At 34.9% G+C, this 23147-nt stretch overlaps 1 protein-coding gene across 16 annotated transcripts in view; it reads left to right on the plus strand.

The window, feature by feature from the left end:
• The window catches only part of CEP128 (centrosomal protein 128), a 449960-nt gene that overhangs the window by 98686 nt on the left and 328127 nt on the right, over nt 1–23147 (plus strand). For all 16 annotated transcript variants that reach the window (XM_021941917.2, XM_021941915.2, XM_021941920.2 and 13 more), the window contains 4 exons: nt 6399–6485; nt 8912–8986; nt 10854–10986; nt 15992–16143. In XM_021941917.2, the coding sequence (XP_021797609.2) occupies nt 6399–6485; nt 8912–8986; nt 10854–10986; nt 15992–16143 (447 nt within the window). The remainder of the gene's footprint in view (nt 1–6398; nt 6486–8911; nt 8987–10853; nt 10987–15991; nt 16144–23147) is intronic.

The following is a 23147-nucleotide window of genomic DNA, read 5'->3' on the forward strand; positions in this document are numbered from 1 at the left end:
ACACTTTTAATATTTTTTTCAGTGAAAGATATTTTTCCCCCCAAAGCTTCTATAGAAGAGAATTCTGAAGAGACCTTGGAGGATGTCTCTTTCAACCTTGTACTTGATATTTGAATTTCCATTTACAGAGCAAGCTAGCTTCTTAGATATTTTAGAGTGTCTCCACAAGCTATATTATCTTTCTAGTATTGGGAAATAGTTGGCTGGATTAAAGAATATTCCAGTTTCATAATATATTTCAGTGGCCTAGTATTGAATAATGATAAAACAAAAGTTGAAAGTTTAGAAATGTATTCTACATCATAGAAGTAGTAGCATGCCAGCTGTTAGCTTTTGAATTCATTGAAGGGTGCAGTTTTATGAGATGATGTATAAATGTAAGTTGTCGTGAAGTTCTTATTATCTGATTTCTATATAATTAACATTTATGTCATGTCTTCTGAAGCTTTTTACTTTATTAAGAAAATAATACTAAAGGCTATTAATTATTAAATGCTTGCAGTGTACTTTCTGCTCCATTCAGTTCCTCATTTTAACGGTCTTTCTCCAAAATTCTACCATGTATGTTATCTTACACTTTCTTATTTAAGTATTTTTGTAAAATGTGTGTTTTTCAGGATGTCTTCCTGGGTTGATAATTTTGCTTATAGGTTCCTTGATCCTACCGTCCTATTAACCATGAGCTAGTCCCCATATGATTTTTTTGTTCTTCTTTTCTCTCTTCTTTCCCCACTGGTAACTACTGGGATTATATTCACTTGCTGGGTTCTTAAAGAGTCATTACTTATTCTCTTATGGCCTCTGACTTCTTTCTTTATTCTACTTAGTATTTCAGCATATGTGTAAGTGTTCTTGTAAAGCACTTGTAATTCTATTGGGGAATAGTAGAAGTTTATACGATAGATAAATACTCTTATTGCTACTGTGAGTTGTGTTTAAGCCTGACACATATTTTATGTTCATACCACATATTACTATATCTCAAAGTATGTTTAATCACTTCTACTTTGCTATGTGTACTTATATGTTCTTGCCAATATTGTCATTGTAAATTATAACAAATAAGACTAGCATGAATCTGTGTGAGTCACTTTTTGCAGCACCATATGCAAATAGACATTTAATGCTGTTAATGCTATGATGATGATGAAAAATGTCTGCTGCTCCTGTTGACTGAACAGCTGCCTGACAATAGCCTGAGATTTTCTGTATGTAGGACTTGTTCAATTTCTATGTTATGCTTTTCTTGAAGAGTGGAATGTTTCTGTCTATGTTTTCAGTGAATTTATGCTAGGCCATCTGTTTATAAAGCCCATTTCCATCATTATCAATTAATATTTATTGGGCAACTACTGAGTGCATAGTAATATTGTACAAACAAAAACCATTTTGCTACAGATAGACTTATTCATTGACTTAGTACTGTTTTATTTTTATTAGAAAATAGTGAAAAACAAAAAAATCCTCCTAAATCCAAAGGCATAAAATAACATCCTCTAACTCTGGACACTGAAAGATGTTGTATATTTACAGAGCTTTCTGTTCAAAGATATACAACCTGAGAAATTCTAAATTAAATTTCCATAATTATCTATGATCTTCTATTTGTCAACAATCCTAACTCAGTGGTCCTGCATTTAGAAAGTCAAATGAAGTATTATATTACTGTGGATTTCTAATAAAACTATGCATCTCTTTTTGAGAGCAAACTACTCAGATAAAAACAGACCTTCTACTAGGAGCATTTGTTTTTTGATTTTGAAGGAAATCCTGGAAAGTGCACTTGTTGGGCTCACATTTAACTTTACTTGCAAGATTTTTATGAAGTTAAAGATTGCATAAAAATATAATCTGTTCCAGTAAAAGCAATGGCATGTTAGGGAATAATACTCATTACCATTGTTGCTTTTGAATTAAAGAAGTTAAAAGACTTGTGTGTCTTTTTAGCATACTGGCTTTTTTATGAAGTAATTAAGGTTTTGTTTTGCAGATTGGCAAGTTTACAACATTTGAAGAATGAAATCCTGACACTAGTCAACAGGGGTTTTATCTTTGAGTTATTATTGTAGTCATGGTATTGAATTTTTGCAGATTCATTCATAATCTCTGGTCTAGTTAGCCTTCTGTGAGGCCCTTGGCTAGGTTTAGGGTAAAGATTGTGTCCACGAAACAGAGCAAAGGGAATTCGTGACTGAACCCTTGACCTTGTTTGGGTTCGTTGACACTGGGTGCCCTAAACAGTGGTAGATTCCGTAGGTATGGGCATAGTGGAACCAAGACGTTTGTTTGTTCACTGGGGAAAATAGGTCAGTAAAAAGCATCCATCTCTTCCACCAAGATAATTCCTATAGGAGCCCTTGTGTATTTTTGGGATTCTTGAAATAATAAACATCTTATTAGAAGAGAAAAATAAAAAAAAAAATCTAGGCCATTCTTAAAACCTTGAGCTTTCTGTTTAAATACCACAGGTATCTTTAAGGAATGTTAGTAAGGATTACTATTACTATCAGAAATAGTATTTAACTTATGATCAATCCTACTTAACTACATGATATTGGATATTACCCTTTGAAAAAGAGGAATTGTTGTGTTTTGTGACTTATGTGCTTACCATTTCCATCTGGAAAATACACACAGTTCAATTCGTACCAAGTTTTTTTAATTTCTTCCTTACTTTGATATCCCTTAAGTTTGTGTGGTATCATAATAGTATCAGTATTGAATTCCTTTTGGACTTCTATCAAGCATTTCTACTTTTCACCTACCAAAGTGTGTGGTGTGTGTGGTTTGTTTTATTTTTTATTTTTTTTAGTTGTAGTTGTTGTAGAATTTCCTTTCCTTGGTCATGGCTGAAAAATAAATTTCTTTGAACAATTTAAGTAATATCCACTTAGCTATTTTTAAATTAGATATTGGTTCAGGGATTTAGAATATGAATGCATTGTTTTTTTTTTTTTTTGCCTTGAAAAGAAACTTAATTTTTTTTGTTTTGGTTTTTGTTGGCACAGATAATCCCCAACTGGATGAACTTAAAGGCTAAAATTTTCCATTACTTTAGCTAGTTCTCATGGGGGAGGAATCTCTAACTTGATTTGGGAAAAGCATAATTTAGAAATTCAAAGAACATGACAAAAAAAATATGTGTTAATATAAATGAGTAGTACATGTTCTGAGCAATAAAATCCTGCTGTATTATGCATATGGAGTCCTTTTAAATATATGTATTATTTTATTAATGTTTGATGCCTTTGGACCTGTGTTTAGGCAAAGTCCAAAAAGAATTTTTGAGATAGACATCAGATTTCCATCTTAAAAAAATTTTTAATTAAATAAAGTTTCCATGATAGTGTTTTATACATACTCAGTACTAGAGTTAACGGAGTTTTTGCTCGATTGAAAGTGTCCTTAATGCTACCTCAAAATTTTAATATACATAAATATAAACAGTTATAGCTCATGTGGTCTAATTTGGTTTGGAATCACATTATATTCTGTTAAGCTTAAAATATTTGTCCGCTGGCTTTTATTTTCTACCCATGTGAAGAGTTTAATTACAAAATATAGTAAGAACAATGATTTTCTAGTGTTTAGTGATATAACTTCTTCATTTTTTATTGTTACTGGAAAAAAATCTGATTTGATAATTTGTACCTTCAAGTAAATGATGTTGACTGTTTAATATGAGCACATACTTGTTTTTCTGTAGTGTTGTTAGTTTACCAGTAAATGATCTACAAGTTCTTGCCCTTGTGACCAAAGGCGTGCAATTGTAGCACTGCTGAGTGATTAGGATAAGTTGGGATAGGTTATGTTTATAATTTTTCTCCGGAAATTTCATTGGCCTGTGTGGGAATTAACATGTGATTTTTATTTCATTCCCATGCCATCATTCTTAACCAAGCTTGCTGGTCCATTTAAAGCAGACAAAGGGCCTTTAATTCCCTATTTGTTCTACATCTTGGAGTGTGTTGTCTGTTAGAGCCTCTTGATAAACATGCTTGTTGTCAACGTGGTAGAGATTTTTATGGTTAAGTGAGAGGTCTACAAACATTTTTCTTTTCCCCTTTTTACTACTCTCTGAAAGGAAAAGCTACATTTTTTTTAAAACTATATATAACTATGAGAGTTTAGAATCGCCTACTTCTAAGGAAATGCAGTAGTACAATACACGATACGACACACTTAAGGGAAAGAAGAAAAATTGTTGTTATTAAAGATTTAAATGTGCCCCGGGGACCCTCTATTAAGGCTCAGTGTTGTTGCTGTGATCTTGAACATGTAAAAGACAATCTAAATCCTGGAGCAGGGCACATGATAGCTTTTAGCTAAACTGCTCTTAGGAAACAAACAAGCTTTCAAGAACAAAATAACGTAATTATTGAAATTCATTGACATGTGAATTTTTTTTCTTCTTTTATAACTGCTTTTACTGGGTCAGTTTTAATATAATTCTAAGTTGCTTGTTTTAAGTCAAATGGAAAAGAAATCCAGTGCAGGCTTACACCCTTAAAAAAAGGTAGTAAATTAGTTAACGTTTATTATTAAGGTTTAAAGAAATGGCTTGTAATTTTGATTTGGTTAATTTAAAAATGTCTCTCTTTGAGTATTGTTTGTGTTTTCAGTGTTTACAGGTGCATCAACATATATTTAATGGGCCTTAAGTGTTAGCTTTTCCTTGTCTTTCATTTTAAACTAGATAATGTAGAAAAACCGATTCAGTATTCTAGGCTAGAGTATTGCATTTGTGTTTACTTGTTTACTGACTCATGATATATGGAAAGCAGAGCTAGTGTTCAAACTTAATGGCATTTCTAGATGATATAGTGGAAATGTAGTAATTTGCTTTGGATTGTTCCTTAGTATCTCACTTTTGCTCCTTATTGAAAACAATAGAATTTAAGTTATCATTCACAAAAATTTTTTAAGACTTATATATACTTAGAGTAAAAGGAGAAATTGAAAAAAGGAGACTATTAAATACAGTTTTAGGCAGCAAGTAGAGCTATAATAGAAAAGTACATTATTTTGGAAAATCAGTATGATAAATAACTTATTAGATGTTGTAAGGGGAAAGTAAGGAAGAAATGAGTAGCACAATATTATTTTAGCAAATTTCTAAGTATCCAAGATAGAGTTTCTTTTATCAACCAACTTAAATATAGAAGTTTTGATTTTTTTTATTTAATTTTTTTTGAGGCTCTCACTCTGTTACCCAGTCTATTATTGTTACCAATAATAATAGTTGCATTTTATTGCACATTTGCTGGGAGCCAGACATTGCTTTATGTGCTCTACAGATATCAAACCATTGAGTTTTCATCATTACCCTTTAAGTTTGGTATTATTATATCAATATGAAGAAGCAGTGTACTCAGTTGTTAAGAGGCAGGCAGCCATAATCTGTGTCCTGTCTCTGTCACTAAGTAGGTGAGTGACGTTAGGCAAATGATTCAACTCCTTGTGCTCCAGTTTCCCCTTTAATAAAATGGGCTTGGAATAATGATAATTCATAGAATCATCATGAGGAGTAAATGTATATTTTGAATATATGTAATATATTTATTTATTATATGTAAGGAGAAGAAGAATGCCTGGACGTACTAAACAGTGTAAAAGTGTGATAATATTGTTATTCTCAAATCAAAATTATTTTTCATTTTGTTGATGCTTCTCTGCCTCTTTACTCCATTTCTATTTGAGAGTAGGAATTATGGCAGAGGGAGCTGAAATTGAGTATACTTGCATCAAAGCAGTTTTTAACATATTTTGCTGTTTGCCTAAAAATTGGTTTTCTGTTGATCTTCTTGGAAAAGCTTCTGGTAGCGTGGCTTTCCACAAGTCATATGGACTTTACACGTACACCTTGCTAAGTCTAAACACTAAAATTGTTAAAAATATTTTTTAAGCGAATGGAATGCATTTCAGATATTATGAAAGACAGTTCCAAGTATAATTTTCCCCTTTAAGTTTAAGTTTGTTTTAACGTAGAAACAAACCAAAGCAAACACTTTTATAGTTAACTTTTGAAATGTGTATTTTCTTAAAGTTCTTTTTCCTCATTTTATTAAAGAGGGGAAACTGTAGAAAAGAATGTTTGTTTCCAAGAAAACTGTTAGCTATCTAGGCCCTCTAAATAATGTAATAAAATTCCCAAAGATGGGGAAAAAAAGGAAATTAAGTGAATATTAATTAGGATGATCAGGAATTGCTTATTGTTTATATTTTGTTCCCACTGAAGTGTTCTTAGGGTTACAGTGAATGAGCAGGTTGTAATTTATAGATTTTGTGTAACTTATATCCATGTCTTCCTCAGTCCTAATACATAATAAATTCTAGTAGTGACTTTCAGTTTTGTACATATTTTGGAATAATTTTTTTCCCCACCTCTTTCATTCTAGGCACTAAAGAAACAAGAAGCTAAAGCAGATGAGCATGAGGGGGCAATAAAAAATAAGCTAATACAAACTGAAACTGAGAAGAATCAAGTAAGATGTTAAAAGTTATCTTTCAAAGAATAAAGTGGTTTGGGGCCAATGGTATTTGTTGAGTGCCTTGAAAAGTGTCCCCAGGATCCTTTAGAACACTGTGAATTCTTTATCTTTCTATGTGGAGTCAATTGGTTCAACAGTTCTTCTACTTGCTAGGACTTACTCTTGGAAACAGAGAAGCAAGTTGTTTGCTACCTTGTCATCTATGACCACTCTGCTTTCTGAGAGGTGAATTAAACTTTACCTTTTCTTGTTGGAAACATTTAAAGAACTTGACTTTGTTGCAGGGTTAGAAAAGACCTGTCATTTGGAGACTGAATATTTTGGTTATATTCATTTTCATTATAGTGGACAGATATAGTAAGCAGCCCAGTTCTGAAAGCATTCTCTATTTCTATTCAATTAAATTAAATATCAACAACCTTTGACCTATGTTCATGTTTATGAACTGTGTGTTCATGTCTATGAGCACAAAGAGCTCAGCACTTTAGAGTTAGAAAGGAATTCAGAGGCCAAACAACTCTTCCTTAATTTGTGAATAAGTAGATTTAAGGATGAGCTCAAAGTAATGGAAGATGAAGTGAAAATTTGCCCTGTTCTTTACTCCGTATTGCTTTTTTCTACCTACCATTGCCTCTTTTATTTTATTTCACCAACTCATGTAAAGGCAGCTTCCCTGCTGCTTTCAGGGTAAGCGAAGTATGTTAGGTCATCAAATTTGCCCTTTGGGAGTTGTGATGTTGAAATTACACAGGGATTATGACCAATATGGGCTTTGGTTGATTTCAAAGTCATTTTGCTTCAATTATGATTTCTTCACTCTATTTCTCCATAGAGACTAAAGAATAGGTCAGACAGTATTTTATGTGGATTCTGTGATCCCCACCTATACTTTACTTTTTAAAAAATATGACATTTGTTTTATGAGCCACATGTATAATTTTAAAAAAATTATATACTGAGATTTAAAGATATATTTTGAAATAATTACAGATTTATAGGATATTGTAAAACAAGATGCACAGAGAGGTCCCATGCACCCAGTTTCCCTCAGTGGTAACATTTTGCATAATTGCCATTCAATATCAAAACCAGGAAATTGTTGGTGCAATCTACTTAGTTTATACAGATTTCACCAGCTTTATATATACTCATTTGTGTTTTGTGTGTTTGTGTGTGTGTGTGTGTGTGTGTGAAGTTCAATCCATTTTTATCTTGTATAGATTCTTGTTACCACTACCACCATCAGGATACAGAACTGTTCCATCACCACAAGGCTCTCTCATGTTCTTTCATAAGCACACCTACCACACGTGCAATTATTAAAGGATTAATATACAGATAGCAGTTGTTCAATTGAAATGATAATTTAGAATAAGTACCACAAATCTAAGCACTTACAAGCGTCTTAATATAAATGTGCGATTTTTATAAAACTACCTTACTGTTACAAAATGCAAATAAGTCTAACACATATAAGGTCTAAATTTTTAAGAAACTTGTGTTCTGTCCTATTACATATTTCAGCTTGAAATCATCTAGGCATGTTAGGAGTTTGTAGAATATTTAGTCACTTAACTGGTCACATTTTTTTTTTTTTTTTTGAGACGGAGTCTCGCTCTGTTGCCCAGGCTGGAGTGCAGTGCCGCAATCATGGCTCACTGCAAGCTCCGCCTCCTGGGTTCACGCCATTTTCCTGCCTCAGCCTCCTGAGTAGCTGGGACTACAGGCGCCCGCCACCACGCCCGGCTAATTTTTTGTATTTTTAGTAGAAGTGGGTTTTCACCATGTTAGCCAGGATGGTCTCGATCTCCTGAACTGGTCACATTTTTTATCGATATTTATCTCATGGCAGTATCATTAAGGAAATTTTAAGTGTCTCATTCTGAATTTAGACATTTAAAAATTTAAGGAATGTCTTATGAATATTAGAAATATTAGGAATGTAGGAAATCACCAATTAAATGAAACTTTTGAGTTATTGGGTCCCTGCCGTTTTTATTCTAATTTAGTTAATTTGACACTACATTTTCTAATTTAAAGAAAAAAATTGCCTTAGAATTTAGATTAAAGTGATTTAGAACTGGAAGGGATCTCAGAGACTGTTTAATATAAAATTTTTATTTTAGAGATGACAGAACGGAGGCCTAAGGAGAAGAGACTGGGACTGACTCACAGTTGAGATGAAACGTACTAGATCCTGACTTCCTGAGGCCTGGTCTAGTTCACTTCATGTTATACGATGAACGTTATTTTAATGGAAGTGTTGATATATGTTCATAGTGAGAGATTTATTCTTTTATGTTAGCTGTAAATGTCTTCTGAAAACTTTTCCACTTTTCTCCTTTTAAACTGTGCTCGTAATAATTTAGTTATCTTCTATTCCATTGGACATTTTTATTTATCCTTTGTTGAAACTCTAGCTTGAACAGGAATTGGAGCTATCTCGAAAGTTATTGAATCAATCTGAAGGCAGCCGAGAAACACTTTTGCATCAGGTAAGTCTGTGCAAGTTATTAAAATATCCTTTTACATTAAATCAGGATTGAGTAGCTCTATTTAAATGTCTTTGTGAAAGGAAAAAAAAAAAAAAACTAGGTCTAGAAAAAAATGTGTTCCTAAGGAATGTATATTAGCACACTAAGCAAAAGATAAAATTCTTTCAGGGAAATTCAGAGAAAGCTAGTACAAACATCAGTCAAAGTCCCCACTGTGTTGGTGTATCTTGCTGATTGCTGCTACAACTTACTACTTATCTCTCTTAGCATGAGCAGTGTAAAAGTAAGACTGAATGTATAAGATAAAATTTTCCCAGGAGCTTAATTTTATTCCAGGAGGCATTGGGAAGTAAAGGAAGAAGTAAACTACATAAAACAGACCTTTGCATGTTTATGTTACTTTGAATAACATTATTGTCTTTAATGCATGTTTTCAAGATACTGCTTGACCCTTTTAAACCAAAGATAAGGCTTATTTTATTTTATTTTTTTTGAGACGCAGTCTCACTCTGTTGCCAGGCTGGACTGCAGTGGCGCAATCTCGGTTCACCACAACCTCCGCCTCCCGGGCTCAAGTGATTCTCCTGCCTCAGCCTCCCGGTAGCTGGGATTACAGGCATGCACCACCACACCTGGCTAATGTTTTGTTTTTTTTAGTAGAGACGGGATTTCACCATGTTGGTCAGGATGGTCTCCATCTCCTGACCTCGTGATCCCCTGCCTCGGCCTCCCAAAGTGCTGGGATTATAGGTGTGAGCCATCACACCTGGCCGATAAGGCTTAATTATTAAGTATAACATTTTGCATTCCATCAGCCCATAATGGGAGTTTGGCGCTTCTGATGTTTAAAGTTCAGTAACTTTAAATAACCATCTTACATACATTGGATAAGGGCATATGGGTTTCTAACTGCCTCTCTGCCTGTGTTTAATACAAACTGCAATTACACTTCCTTCTGTTTTGAAGTGTGTGTTATATAACTCACCTTCAGAATATGCTAGGGGTAGGCAAAGATGTCAAGCATTATAGATGTTCAGAAGGAGTATTACATTTTGACAATTGGTGCTGAAAATACAAGATAGCACCTGTTTTACAAAATCTTTGAAAATATTTGCTGACTTTGTTCTGCAGCCAGTGGTCACATGGAATTAATTTTGGCAGAGTTCAAACTTTCCTTTTTAGAAGTTTATATTTGTATTTAATTCCATTCTGATTTGTTTGGAACTCTGACTTATAATCTCCAGTTTCAGTTATGGAAGCAAGATATTTCTTTGTTTAGGTTGTCATTGTGATTTTAACTGAATCTTTTTGTCACTGTTAACTTGTTTAATGGTCATTTGGAAGTACCTGCTATGGGCTAGGTAATTTGGCAGTCTAAGGATAGAAAGATAAATCAGTTTCTGACTTCAAGGAGTTTAGAGTTTATTCAACAGCATCTATTACATACTTATTTTGAGCATTATTTTAATATCAAAATATGCTAAATCATGATCATTTATCTTGAATTTGACAACCAATAGACCATGTTCACATGAAAGCAAATGGGTGAAAATAGAAAAATATAAAAACGTATAATACTTAATTGAAGTTGATTTGGGTTAATAGTAATGGAGTAGACTGAGGACAAAATAAGTGATTAAAAAAAAATCCGATCACATTCTTTGCCTCAGTGGACACAGAGAAGGAAAAACCATGCATTTATTCTTTGTGGAAGAAATGAGAGGAATGAGGAAATGGAGCAGGAAACCGTTCCACTATGCTTGGAAGGAGATTAACCTGGATTCAACTTGCGTTTACAATAGCCCATTTGAAGTAGGTCTTTTTCTGATTGTGAAAACTGATGTTTGATTTTTGACGATGTGTTTAGGTAGAAGAACTGCGTGCACAACTTACGAAAGCAGAGGGTAATCGAAAGGGTTTACAGCATCAAGTGTCTCAGATTTCCAAGCAACAGTCAAACCATCAGGATGAAGAAGGGGAGGACTGGAGATTTAGGAGAGGTAAAATGTAGATTTGTACCTAATAATGTGATAATTTGTGTGGGGGCTTTTTGGTCTTTCTTAGAAAATACTTTTCATCCTCAGAAATTGCGTTCCTTTGTGATGCTCGTGTCGTACTATTTCTTGATCTATTAAAAAGTTTCTGATAAGTTGGTAATAGTTTAGCATCATCCCATTTTAATATCTTCCCTGCTTGGTTCAAACCCATTTGGGTTATTAGACCTGCTTAACCATGGATGGTTTTCTCTTAGAAAGAGCCTGCAAAAGCAGTAGTTTTTCCAGCCTCCTATTCCCATGCCCAAATATATGTGCATATGTGTATGTATGTACCAGTCTTTGTACTTACACTGTAAATGTCGCTCTGTCTTTCACATTCTCTTATTTCAGTTTTCAATATAGGAGAAATTAAAGTTAATATCCTATCTTTTTTGTGATCTGGAGTTGGTGACAAAAATTAATTACAACTCAGTCATAGCCATGAGCTGTATCACTGGCTCTTAATGTGGATTAGGAACACTTTGTGTTTGAAAAATATGAGGATACCTTCTCAGTGGAGGTGTTAATTTAAATTATGGAATTTAATGACTGGATGTATGTTCAGGCTTAATAATGATAATATTGAGATTATATAATGGTTTCTATTAGGTGAGTTCACATTGCTCAGCTTCTATATTATTCCAATAATGAGGCTTCCTACTCAAATGCTCAAAGTATTGGTGAAATTTTTTTAAGTGTTTGATGTAGTATTAAATTCAGGGAAGGTAAATATTGCCCCAGGCTTTCCAAATACATCTCCATATGTTGCCTAAGCTAGAATTTCCACATTGCCAGAAAATCATCAATGGATGACAAATTTCGGCAAACGTATTCTCATATACATACATACATACATACATATATGTATACACACACACATATATATATATATTTTTGAAACAGAGTCTCGCTCTGTTGCCCAGACTGGAGTGCAGTGGTGCAATCTCAGCTTACTGCAAGCTCTGCCTCACGGGTTCACGCCATTCTCCTGCCTCAGCCTCTTGAGTACCTGGGACTACAGATGCCAGCCACCACGCCCAGCTAATTTTTTTTTTTTTTTTGTATTTTTAGTAGAGATGGGGTTTCACCGTGTTAGCCAGGATGGTCTCGATCTCCTGACCTCATGATCTGCCCACCTCAGCCTCCCAAAGTGCTGGGATTACAGGCGTGAGCCACCACGCCTGGCCTCTAATTAATATATTTTCTTAGTCTGTTTTGTGTTACACTAAAGGAATACCTGAGGCTGGATAATTTACAAAGAAAATAGCTTTATTTAGATCACAGTTCTGTAGGCTGTACCAGAAGCATGGCTTTAGCATCTGCTTGAATTCTGGGGAGGAGTTTTGTGCTGCATCAAAACAATGTAAAGGGGGTCAATTGGGGAGTGGGGATGTGTAAAGGGGGACCAAATTTAAGGGATGTCGTGGAGTTCTGAAAACTCACTCTTGTCTGAACTAATCAATTCCCTTGAGAACCAATCCAGCCTCAGGAGAGCAAGAACTCACTCACTACTACAATAAGGGCACCAAGCCATTCATGAGGGACCTGTCTCCGTGACCCAAACACCTCCCACTAGGCCCCATCTCCTAACAGCCATAGTTGGGATAATATTTCACCACGAGGTTTGGTGAGGACAAATAAACTATATCCAAACCTTAGCATATTTTTATTTGTATGCCATTAAGTTTCATTAAGTTTCGTGTGATATAATGTAAGTATCATTTCACCCAGAATATCACTTATTTTTAAACAATCCTAAGCTGTTAGCTTCTTCATCAAATTTCATAAAGATGAACATGGGAATTGTTGGAAAAAAGACCAACACATTTGTTGTATGTTTTGATACCTCATAAAATGTAATTATTTTTGTTGTAAGTCTTTGAGGACTTAAAATATTGAGCTTTTCTTAGCTACTTATCAGGTACGAAAAAAATTTTGGAAGTTTTTTTGTATATGTGATAATGGACTTCTTCACCTTTTAACAACTGTAGAGTTTTTCATTCTTTACAGAATACTTATATTATTTAAAGACAGTTCTACAGTAGAAATCATACTTACCACATTTTCAGCTGGTATTTCGTCCTCTGCCCACTGCAAAATGGGTTCCACCTCTATTTGTAAAATTGACTTTGCATGGTTTGCTAGCAATCTCCTCTGTCAATTCCAAGGATATCATTTCATTACTTATTTTACTGTTACCTGCTTATTTCTTCTTCCTTCTTGAAAGTCTTCCTCTGACTTCCATGCTCCTTGCCTTTCCTAATTCTTCTGCCTTAGTTATTTGCATTCTTTGTATTGGAATCTTTTTGCTGTGTTCACTGTGTCTTTTAAATGTTGATTTTGCCCACTATCCTATTCATGGCTTTTGTTATTTAGTATTTCTGCCTGGGAATTGATTAAAAATTATCACCTATAGGTGATAATTCCTAAATCTAGCTCTATTTGCTCTCCTAACCTTTGGCCCTCCAGATAGAGTTGCTCATTGGTTATCTCTGTATGCTGTTCCTCAGAATGCATGTTGATACACAGCTGAACTCATCGTCTCCTCAAAACATGTTTTTCCTTTCCTTTCTCAGTGTATGGCATCATCTTCCATCCAGACATCCAAGTCTAAAATACAAAGAACATAGAAATTATTTATTCTCTCCTCCATATAATTAGTTTCTACCTCACGCCTATTTATACATCCTGATATTTCTTGAATTTGCAACATTCTCTTTCTTATTCCCACTCCCCCAGCTTAAGCATGCTTGGGCCAGTATAGGACATGTAGCACTCTCTTGTCTTACCTATTCTGGCCTCTCTGAAATCTATTTTCTTTTCTACTACTAAAGGACACTATTATTATTTCTTATTTCTATATTAATGATTAAAAAAAGGACCCGAGAATAAGGAGGTTGAGTTACTTGCCCAAGATCACACATGAGGGAAGTAGCAGACTCCAATTTTTTTTCCCCCAAACTTGAGATCTTAACTGCTATCCTATATTGACCAAACATTCTCTAAAATCGAGTGTTTGTAATGCTGTTTATATTTTATACTTTTTGTTTTAAATATTTTAACTTTGGGAAATGTTTCATTACGTATACTATATGTGTGTTTTATAAATACATATATTTATAAAATAAACAAATACATTTACAAATAGATAAATATGTACATTTGCAGGTTGGATACCTATCAGAAGTAGGGAAAGTAGGGCTCATGGGCCAAATCCAGACTGCCACCTGTTTTTGTAAATAAACTTTATTGGAACACAACTACTCCCATTTGTTTATGCAATGTCTAGGCTACTTTTGCAATACAATGGTCGAATTGAGTAGTTGTGACAGAAATCATATAGCTGAGATATTTGTTATCTGATACCTTATAGAAAATGTTTGCTGATGCTTGGTTTGTAGGATAAATTCTAAGTTTCCTAGCAACACATAAACTCTGTTGACACTCCCTCCCACCCTCATAACATATGAGATGTATTGGCTACTTAAAACTACTGTGTGTGCAGTTACCTGAATGTTAAATTCAGTTTTGTACCTGTATGCTAGGTGTGTGCTTTCCCTAAAAACACCCCAACTCCTTCTCTTTTGCTTGGTGAAATTTTGTATTCATTCTTTAAGTCTGACTTAGTTCTCAGTTCTTCCTACCTTAGTTCCTCACTGAGACAGAGCTAATCCCTTTTACTGTTTGTACTGTTTCTGTATAATCCACATGTATCTATCAATGCTGTTATCATCCTATTGAAATGCCCATATGTTTTCCCTTCTAATGTATACAATTTTGAACACTAGTATTCTGAAGTTGGAATGTATTTTACGAATGATGTATAAATTTAATTTGTTAGTGTTTTCTTCTTTCATTCCCTTCTTTTTTTTTTTTTTTTTTCTGGAAAGGAAACCACTAGAAAGATAGTAGTTTTTAAATGACAGTACATGTTCCAATTGTTGACATTTTAGACTCCATAAAGTAATTTATATTTTTTCTCTATTATTGGGATATGTATTAGTCTGTTCTCATACTGCTAATAAAGACATACTCAAGACTGGGTAATTTATAAAGGAAAGAGGTTTAATGGACTCACAGTAACACATGGCTGGGGAGGCCTCACAATCATGATGGAAGGCAAAGGAGAAGCAAAGGCATGTCTTACATGGTGGCAGGGAAGAGAGTTTGTGTAGGGGAACTCTCCTTTATAAAACCCTCAGATCTCATGGGACTTATTCACTATAATGAGAACAGCATGGGAAAGAACTGCTCCCATGATTCAATTGCCTCCCATTTGGTCCTTCCCACAACATGTGAGAATTATGGGAGCTACAATTCAAGATGAGATTTGGGTGGGGACAGAGCCAAATTACATCAGGATGTAATCTCATTGAGGATGAATTTTTATATTATTTGTCCTTATATTAGAAGAAGGTCCCCTGGGTATCATAGATCAAGTATTTCACGCTGATTTAAATACTAAGTCAACTTATATTGTTAAATGATATATTAATTTCAGGTAGTAATCTCCAGATTAGTAAGGATTAGTAAATTGGTTGGCCATACACAATCAGAGATTTAATAGCATCATTTGTTGTTTATGTTGCAAGAAAATTATTTTGTAGATAAAGTGGCTTTGTTGAAAACTTTTTGTATTTTTGTTTTAGTGTTTGGAGATAATGTAGAGATGTGAGGAAAATTAAATTTAAAAATGTGTATGATTTTCTTGAAATAAATTGCAGTAGAAATCAGGTAACATTTTAAGTTTTAGTATCAAACTGGAATAATATTTGATGACATAGCAGTGTATATGTTTTTGAAAGTTATAAAACTTGAAACAACAGGCTGGCAAAGTCTGTTGAATAACAGTGTCAGTAAGTGGATTATGATAGCTAGAATATTGAAACATCAGGTCTCAGTACTATTTGAAAGTACATTCTTCTGTGAATAAAGAACAACTGTTGAGCCTTCCGTTTTGTCTTTCAAGGGGTTGAGCGGGAAAAACAGGACCTGGAGAAGCAAATGTCAGATTTGAGAGTGCAGCTGAACTTCAGTGCAATGGCATCTGAGTTAGAGGAAGTGAAACGGTGCATGGAGAGAAAAGACAAGGAGAAAGCACATTTGGCATCACAAGTAGAGGTGACTTTGCTCTTTTTAAGCCATATTTGAAGTATTTTAATTTGATCTCATGGAATTGTGTAATGAAATTTTAATATAAAGATGTGTTATTTTATGAACTCTAGTTTGAGCATTGATAATATAAAGTTACATTAATGGCTAATTTACTTATATGTAGAAATTCCTATGTATTCATTTCTCTTTCATTCAGGACCCCAAAGCTAGGAACCTGGATTATTTTCCTTTATTATTTCACAGAGAAATCCTTTACTATTTTTAAATTTGAAAATATTTTTGTTCTAATAGCAATTGAACCCTTTCTACAGACAGAAGGGACATTTTTTCTTTGAGAGAACAGGAATTATTATTTATTTTGTGGGTGAAACTTGCATAATGCATAGTGAAAAGGTGTTACTGATAATTCTTCTTTGGAACCATAAAGGTTTTCAGACCTCTAGCTGTTGTGCATGAGGTGGAATTGCGATGCCTCCATTAATTTAGAGTTGTGTAGCAATCATGGATGATGTGGTAGCCATGAATGAAGTATAACTAGGCAGCTACCATTTCCTGCTTTTATCTAGCATAGATGAGGTAATTATTGGTATATATTAAAAATCAAAGGAAAGGACCTCATAAAAGGAAATGGTTTAATTCAAATTACAATTATATTAGATTAAACATGGATGACACATTTGGAAATAGATATGTATCAGTCATCCCTGTATCTGTTTTTATGAGTGAAGTTGTATTCTAATTTGAAGTATTTCCAAAATTAAAATGAAAGGTAGAAAATTGGTGTTAAAAGCACCTAATTTTATATAACCCAAAGGAAATATTTAATGTTACTCGTCTGCGTTTCTCTTTCATCTTGTCAGCACATCAGTAGAAAATGTCTTTTAAATTTAGTTCAAGATTCAGATTGTAAAGATAATGAAATATTGACATACTCTTTACAAAGCCCTCTACATGTTTAATAAAGACTTACTTGAAATTGTCTCAGAGCAATGGTAATTATACAACTTTTAAAGTTTTCTTCATGGGTATTATTTTAGCCCTTGATCTTGCTGATGAAAATGCTAAAATATGATTATTTTGCTGAAGTCACGTATTTAAAAAAAAAAAAAAACTATGCTGGTTAGATCTAAAAGGTAGAAAAATCCCTTTGCTTTATGTTCATAACCACACATTGGTCCTCCCTCCCTTCTTTCTTTCCTTCATATTGTTTCTTTTCACTTGCCATCGTGGTATAAATTGGAAAAAAATCTCAAATATGTGAGCACTAAAAAAATTATAATAGCCTAATAATGCTCTTATTCAAGATTCCTGGCTTTCTCCTTGTCCTAACTGAATAGTTCTTTTTCAATTTCATATGGGTTAGGGGAAGAATTTGAGTCCTCTTAGGTTAGTTTGGTTTGGTTGTATAGAGTTTGGGTGTGAAAAACAATTGGAGGAAAGGTTTTTACAACACATCAAATATTACTGACTGCCTGTTACATGCCAGACACTGTTCCAGGTGCTGGCAACATAGCAAAGAACACAAATGCAGCCGATTCCTTGTTTCTCACAGTGGATCTAAAATTGATGCAGGCTGGGAGCAGTGGCTTGTGCCTGTAGTCTCGGCTACTCAGGAGAATGAGGTGAGAGGATTGCTTGAGCCAGGGGTTCAAGGCTCCAGTGAGCTGTGATTGTGCCACTGCATTCCAGCCTAGGCGATATAGTAAGACTCTGTCTCTAAAAAATAAGTAAATAAAAATAAAATTGATGCAGAAAGTTCTTTGAGTTTGTCTTGCTTCTAAGGATAAATTTCTTTTTGAGAATGAAAGTTTTTTTTTTCCAGTTGCCATTGCAAAGGACATCACAAAGACAGTGTTTATCCCTGTAAGACATTAACATTAACTAGTCTTATTTTATCTGATTTTCTTGTTTCGAAGAATGAAATAGTTAACTAAATTTGCAACTGTTTCTGATTTAGTGACACTTCTGATTATGCTTTGTTTTTCATTATAAAAGAACTATTAAGGTAGAACAAGTGTGCTGTCCGTATCACTAATGTTCTTATGGCACCTTTTGGAGGCCATTTGAATATCTTTGTTCCCAAGCTATTCTCAAAGTGATGTCTCATGCAGACTTTGTGAGATGTTAGGTCATAGATTACTTGATTGTAACCTCTAACAATTGAAATTTTTTCTTGAAATTTAGTCTCTGCTTTATTTTTAGAGAATATTGGATAGTATGAAGATGTTGCCTTATACATTCTATTAAAAAAGAGAGATTACTCTTCTTTAGTTGCTTTTCACAGACCAAATATGAATAAAAAAGATGCACAAAATGAGATCATTGGTCAGGCCCAAGAACATATATATAGTAACAGTTCTTATGACTTAGTCAATCATTAATGTCTTTCTTTTTAACCTTCATTTTCTGACACCTCTCCTACAGAACCTCATATGTGGTATTGTCAAATAATTCCTTTTTTCTTAAACTTCCCTACTCAGTTGCACCATTTTTTTTTTCCTTTGTTCCAGTTGTTCATTGTTTCTGTGAACAACTTTGCATGTCTTTTCTTTTTGTGGAAATCCTAAACTTTTTCCACCATGAAGCCTTTTTGGATTATATCAGCTGTAAGTGATCGTTATTCTTTCTGAATAATCCTTTTGTCCATATCACTAATATACTTATGGCACCTTTCTCACAGTCTCTTGAAGTAATCTGGGTATGTTTTGTTAGACATTTCAAAGTGGGGCCAGGCATGGTGGCTCATGCCTGTAATCCCAGAACTTTGGGAGGCCAAGGCAGGTGGATCACCTGAGGTCAGGAGTTCGAGACAAGCCTGGACAACATGGTGAAACCTCATCTCTACTAAAGATACAAAAATTAGTCATGGTGGCAGGTGCCTGTAATCCTAGCTACTTGGGAGGCTGAAGCAGGAGAATTGCTTGAACCTGGGGGCGGAGGTTGCAGTGAGCCGAGACTGCATCACTGCACTCCAGGATGGGTGACAGAGACTCCATCTCAAAAATAATAATAATAAAAAAATAAAAATGCAAAGTGGGCCAAAATAAAGTAGAAAAGGAGACTCAGAAAAAAGCCAGCTGCACTGTCACCAAGACAGAGTGAACTTTGGTGCCTTTACCTTGGTGGAGACATCATGTTTCAAGGTCTTGTCCTCATATCTGGAAACTTGAGTCTTCTGTGTGTGACCCAGGAGACTGGCTCATATTAACAGTGAAACTCAGAAGAGAGAAGTATAGGTCAGTGCAAAAGTAATTGCAAAAACCGAGATTACTTTTGCACTGACCTAATATACAAAAGAGTACCACTTCACTGATTTACCCTGTGGGAGTCCTATACGGATATGAAAACATTATTCTCTTATGCAGGGCACCAATCAGTTATAGTAGAACTTCTCAACCTCCCACCTCCCATTTTACAGAGTCCTGTAAACCAGAGATACTGTTTACTTCAGCTAGATTCTATGTCTTTATTTATGGAGTGTGTTGAACTGGCATCTCTTCTCATTCCAGCAATCTTCTATGCTTTCACTCTGATGCTCAGTCTAATGTTTAATTTTTCTTTTGATATGTTGCCGTGCACAGATTTTGCTCTGGGCCACTTACTAGTATGCACTGATGTTATAATTCAGAGTTGTGGCATTCTGGGAGCCACTTATGAATTTAAAGCTTCTATTCCTGTTCAGATTATAAACGGGTTAAGAACCAAGCTTTATCTCTGTGTCCTTGTGTGTTCCCACACAGTCTTACCTATACTAGGTACTTAATTAGTATTTGTTGAATGAAATAATATGTTGTAAAAAGTTTATGGTTTTTTTTTAAAAGCTAATATTTGCTCTCTAGTCATTTCTTAAAAGCACATCCATTTCTGGAAGATTTGTCAGTATTTAACAGGACCTTTGCTATCTATATCTTACTAATTGCATTAGTTTTTGTTGATCCAGAATATGTATTTCAAGCAGTTGTTTTACATTAGAGAAAAACAGTAAAAATGGCTCTTAAAAAAACAATGGAAGGAAGCTACATTCGAGTTTGCATAATTTACCTTTTTAATTGTACCTAAGGCCTTAAATCTGTATATGCATAGAAAATACTAAGTACACTTTTCCCTTCTTCTAAACTCAAGTTGAACCTCATTAACCTTGATAGCCTATTTGTATTCATAAGAATTCCAAGCATCCTTGATCAATGATTTCCCCTGATTTAATCTTTGCCTCCATCTTCCATCAACTTACTCTTCTTGAAGAATATTTGACTTTTAAATTCAAGGAAGAACTTCAAAGAAAGAAAAAAGGTGCTGAACATAATTTAGATTAAATGTTGAAAGTGATAATTGAGTGACAACTGACATGATAATTCATTAGCAGAAACTTGAGACTATAATGGGAAATTTTAATTTGTTTAAAAAAGAGGGTGGTGGAAAAGAGAAAGGATAGTCAATAATACCTTATTTTTATGATTAGTACAATACAAATAGAAGGAAGGTTGTTTCTGTTACTATTCTTTTAGTATAAACTCTTGATTCATGCATTTCTTCCATAGAGCTGACCATTTTACTGTACGATGACAATGCCCGCTTCAATATTACTTTTAATGATGATATTAAACCCTCTTTGGAGACCAAAGAGAGACCTTAGAGACCTTAATTACCCTGGTTGTAATTTCATATTCTACTTCATTTTTAAAATCTTAATTTCTTGCTTATCTAAGTGCATATTGTAAAATATGCTATTACCTGAATAGGAAGTAATTTTTAATACCTAGATTAGATTATAAAGAAAACAAACATCGGTCACAAACATTGGCCACAACTTTTTAGAGAGAAACTATTAATAAAGTTATTGCATCTAGTGGAAAGGTGGTCTGTTTCTGTTATTAACCAAATTTACTCTGATTTGTGGGCAGATTACTAAATGCTCCATACTTCTGTATTTTTCACAAAGATGACTATTGGCAGATATTTATTTATTTATTTTTTGAGACAGAATATTGCTCTGTCACCCAGGCTGGAGTGCAGTAGTGAGATCTCGGCTCACTGCAACCTCTGCCTCCTGGGTTCAAGCGATTCTCCCGCTTCAGCTTCCTGAGTAACTGGGATTAGAGGCGTGTACCACCAGGCCTGGCTAATTTTTGTATTTTTAGTAGAGATGGGGTTTCACCATGTTGGCCAGGCTGATCTCAAACTCTTGACCTCGTGATCCACCTGCCTTGGCCTTCCAAAGTGCTGGGATTACAGGTGTGAACTAGATGTTCTGCAAGTAAAAACCCTATAACTAAATAAACCCTTATACCTATTAGAAGACTTGGTTTAATTCTCAGATCTTTCGTCTGTATGAAAAAATGAATTTTGGGAGTTATGAAGAAAAGTAGTTTTTCTGTTTTCTTTAACTCTTTGAGTTGTGTGGATACTTCTACAAAGTCAGAATGCAGAAGTGGACTGAATATTTTAATTTTTTCTTGAATGTATTACTAATACATTAGTTTGTATTTATTACTAATTACTAGTTTATGTTTATTATTAATACATTAGTTTGTCATTTGAATGTTTGTCAGTAAAACAGTTTAGAAATAAGATATCTATTTTCAAGTTTCTTTGTTTTCTGAAACCATAATAATTTCCGCCTTATGTTTTTTACATATAAATTAAATAGGGCTGGGCATGATGGCTCACGCCTGTAATCCCAGCACTTTGGGAGGCTAAGGCTGGTGGATTGCCTGAGCTTAGAAGTTCAAGACCAGCCTGGGCAACATAGTGAAACCCCATGTCTACAAAAAATACAAAACATAGCTGGGAGTGGTAGCATGTGCCTGTAATACCAGTTACTTGGGGGGTGATATGGTTTGACTGTGTCCCCACCCAAATCTAATCTTGAATCCCCACTGTTGCGGGAGGGACCAGGTGGGAGGTAATTGAATCATGGGGGCAGGTCTTTCCTGTACTGTTCTTATGATAGTGAATAAGTCTCGTGAGATCTGATGGCTTTATAAAGCAGAGTTTCCCTGCACAATCTCTCTTCTCTTGTCTGCCACCATGTAAGACATGCCTTTCACTTTCTGCCATGACTGTGAAGCTCCCCCAGCCATGTGGACCTGTAAGTCCATTAAACCTCTTTCTTTTGTAAATTGCCCAGTCTCAGGTGTATCTTTATCAGCAGCATGAAAACAGAATAATACAGCAAATTGGTACTAGGAGTGGAGAACTGCTGTAGATACACAAAAATGTTGAAGCGACTTTGGGACTGGGTAACAGGCAGGGGTTGGAACAGTTTAGAAGACTCAAAAGAATACAGGAAAATGTGGGAGAGTTTGGAACGTTCTATAGACTTGTTGAATGGCTTTGCCCAAAATGCTGATAGCATTAGGACAATAAAGTGTAGGCTGAGGTGGTCCTAGATGGAAATGAGCAACTTGTTGGGAACAGGAGTAAAGGTGACTCTTGTTAAGTTTTAGCAAAGAGATAGGTGGCATATTGCTCCTCCCCTTGAGATTTGTGGAACTTTGAATTTGAGAGAGATGTTTTAGGATATCTGTCAGAAGAAATTTTTAAGCAGCAAAGCATTCAAGAGGTGACTTGGGTGCTATTAAAGGCATTCAGTTTTATAAGGGAAGTAGAGCATAAAAGTTTGGAGAATTTGCAGGCTGACAATGGAATAGGACAGAAAATCCCATTTTCTGGGGAGAAATTCAAGCTGGCTGCAGAAATTTTCATAAGTAATGAGGAGCTGAATGTTAACCTCCAAAACAATGGGGAAAATGTCTCCAGGGCATATCAGAGACTTTTGCAGTAGCCCCTCCCATCACAGGCTCAGTGGCCTAGGAGGAAAACGTGGTTTCGTGGGCCAGGCCCAGGGTCCCTGTGTGGTGTGCAGCCTAGGGACTTGGGGTTCTGCATCCCAGCTGCTCCAGCCATGGCTGAAAGGGGCCAATGAAGAGCTCAGGATGTGGCTTCAGAGGGCGCAAGCCCCAAGCCTTGGCAGCTTCCATGTGGTGTTGAGTGTATGGGTGCAGAGAAGT

The sequence above is a fragment of the Papio anubis genome, chromosome 7 (genome assembly GCF_008728515.1).
Source record: "Papio anubis isolate 15944 chromosome 7, Panubis1.0, whole genome shotgun sequence".
NCBI lineage: Eukaryota > Metazoa > Chordata > Mammalia > Primates > Cercopithecidae > Papio > Papio anubis.